Source organism: Grammomys surdaster, unplaced genomic scaffold (assembly GCF_004785775.1).
Source record: "Grammomys surdaster isolate TR1022 unplaced genomic scaffold, NIH_TR_1.0 228, whole genome shotgun sequence".
NCBI lineage: Eukaryota > Metazoa > Chordata > Mammalia > Rodentia > Muridae > Grammomys > Grammomys surdaster.
Window position 1 is genome coordinate 90447 of NW_021604673.1, and position 2380 is coordinate 92826.

General features: G+C 35.6%; 1 protein-coding gene across 1 annotated transcript; it reads left to right on the plus strand.

The window, feature by feature from the left end:
* The first annotated feature begins 1341 nt into the window (after nucleotides 1–1341).
* LOC114626112 (claudin-34-like) lies at nucleotides 1342–1983 on the plus strand. The gene has a single exon (XM_028773457.1). It carries the CDS (start codon nucleotides 1342–1344, stop codon nucleotides 1981–1983), a length of 642 nt encoding a protein of 213 aa, XP_028629290.1.
* The last annotated feature ends 397 nt before the right edge of the window (nucleotides 1984–2380 follow it).

Below are 2380 nucleotides of genomic sequence, written 5' to 3' on the forward strand. Positions count from 1 at the left end.
CTCATTAGGAAGATCTTCTTAATTCAAAAACATAATTGAGATAGTCCCTCACAGGCAGTCCTATAGGTCAACCAAATCTAGATAATTCCTCAATTAAGAGTCCCATCCCAGATAAATCTTTAATCATTTCAAGTAGACAATCAAAACTAACTATCAAACTATGAATGTCAAATTCACAGCATCTATAGTTGCCTAATTGTGAACATTATCTATGACCACAAATTTTCTTAAGTTTTGAGTATTTCAGTGAAACGCATTACTGTCTGATAAAGTATAATATGTATTATATTGCACATACCAGAATAAGTTAATTTTCAATCACTTTATGAGTTTCCACTTGTTTACTATCTTTCAGTTGCTGTATTGCACGGAGTCGATGTGAAGGGCGCTATAAAGAAGGTGAAAAGTTTGCTGCTGGGTATGTAAAAGGGTGCAACTGTTTTGTGAAGACAATTCTGTAAATTCCAAAATACATTTGATAAGTACTTGACACTATGTCCCTGAATTTGAATGCTTTATTATCTATGAAAAAATGACTGTATGATACATCAACACAAACTTTTATATATGCATGTTTATTCATATAGTGCTATTCTTAATAAGCAAAGTTTGGAGTTAGTAAAAATGCCCAAGATAAATGAATGAGTAAGCACAGTTTGATACCTCACTCATTATCCTGAGAAACTAGTCAATATGGAAAAGAGAGAACAAGCCCCTGACAACATCATGCTAGTAATCTGATGTCATGCCTCATGCCTCTAAAACTCTCCCTTGGGTGCAAAATTCAGCAGGATTTTCAGAAGTTCAGGGACTGGCTGAGGGAACAGTTCTGGGCTCTCCAGAGATACAGAATATTATGTCTCAAAAATTATACTAAATGAAAATGCTGGGCCCAAAACATCCCATGTTGACTCTATAATGGCATTTGGAACTTTTAATGTTGGCATATTTTTTAAAAAGTGGATACAGCATGAATCATTTATTCAATTCTTGAATTTCAAGTGTCTCCCATTTGTAGAATTACATATACTCTGATAACCATTTTGATGACTAGGTAATTATGACCAAATGTAGTTGTCACCAGTCTAAATATCAGATGTGCAAATGTTATAAGATTAGTGGATTATCAACCTGTTTGAACATAATTGCCACAAGGGCCTTCTCTTAGATTTCTTAAACCATAGGTCATAGTAGCAGATCTCCAGACCCAAAGGCCACTTTATCAAATATAACTCTTTGTTCCTGGTATAATTCCCCTGAGTAAACTGTCTGAGGTATGAGAACCCATCCTCATCCTGACTTGTATTTCTTTGCAGTTGCTGAATATCCATTGTGACCATCATGCTGATCAAAAACCATTGCAATAGCCAAATGGGAGGCTTTGCTTTGACAACAGTGGCTTGGATTATTTGTTGTATCTCCATAGGATTACCTCAGTGGCATGTTTGGCACTTTCAAGATCCTGTAGCCTTTAAGGCTACCACAGCATTTGTTGGCATGTGGAGAGTCTGTACTTTCCAGTATGATGACAACTTTAGCAACATCAAAATATGTCACCAATACAACTACCATGATACCTTCATTCCTTTGGATATCAGAGTGACCCAACAATTGCTACTGGCCGCTAGCTTTCTTGGGCTGATAGGGAAAGTCATCATCATTATTTCCCTTTGGAATGTGTGTAGAGGAAGAGTACGTACAAATTCCATTTTCAATCCATTTGGTCTATCTGGAATTCTGAACATCATTGCTAGCAGCTTTCTTTTCCTTGCTGTACTATTTAATTATGTATCCATCATACTCCAAGAGGGTATAGTATTCCCACGATCTTTCAATGTGCCTTCCCAGCCAGACACCCAGGAAATTGGAAGTGCCATGGCCTCGGCAATGACAGCTGCAGTTTTCTTTCTATTAAGTGGCACAATTTTGCTTACTTCAAATTTTCCTGCAGACAAGCCATTACGTTTTAAATATTCAAAGTAAATTTCCACCTTACATAGCATTCAAAATCCAAAGTCATCTGGAATGATAAATGTGTCTACATAAATTTTCAAAGAACTCAAGTTGGCCTGTGATGGAAAATGACCATGTTGGTCTCTTATATTCTCTGTATTTCTTGTTTGTTTCATTACTTCATTGGTGGATTATGGTCTTTCAAAAAAATAAAATCTAATCCATAATCCATTTGGTCTTATCAAATTTGTGTTTTATTACTGCGAATAAAATTAAATAATAAATCTAATACTTATTGAAATGAGAGTCAAATTACAGTAACGTCTCTCATTGCTCTGTGTATCCAAGTTTAAAAATAGAACCTGGACTAGTTACCATATCATGACATTTTCTCTCTACTCTATGACTTTTCCCAAAGGAATCACCC

Bases quoted from the DNA above. Each gene is read 5' to 3' on its own strand.
- LOC114626112 (XM_028773457.1), top strand. From the start codon at position 1,342: ATGCTGATCAAAAACCATTGCAATAGCCAAATGGGAGGCTTTGCTTTG.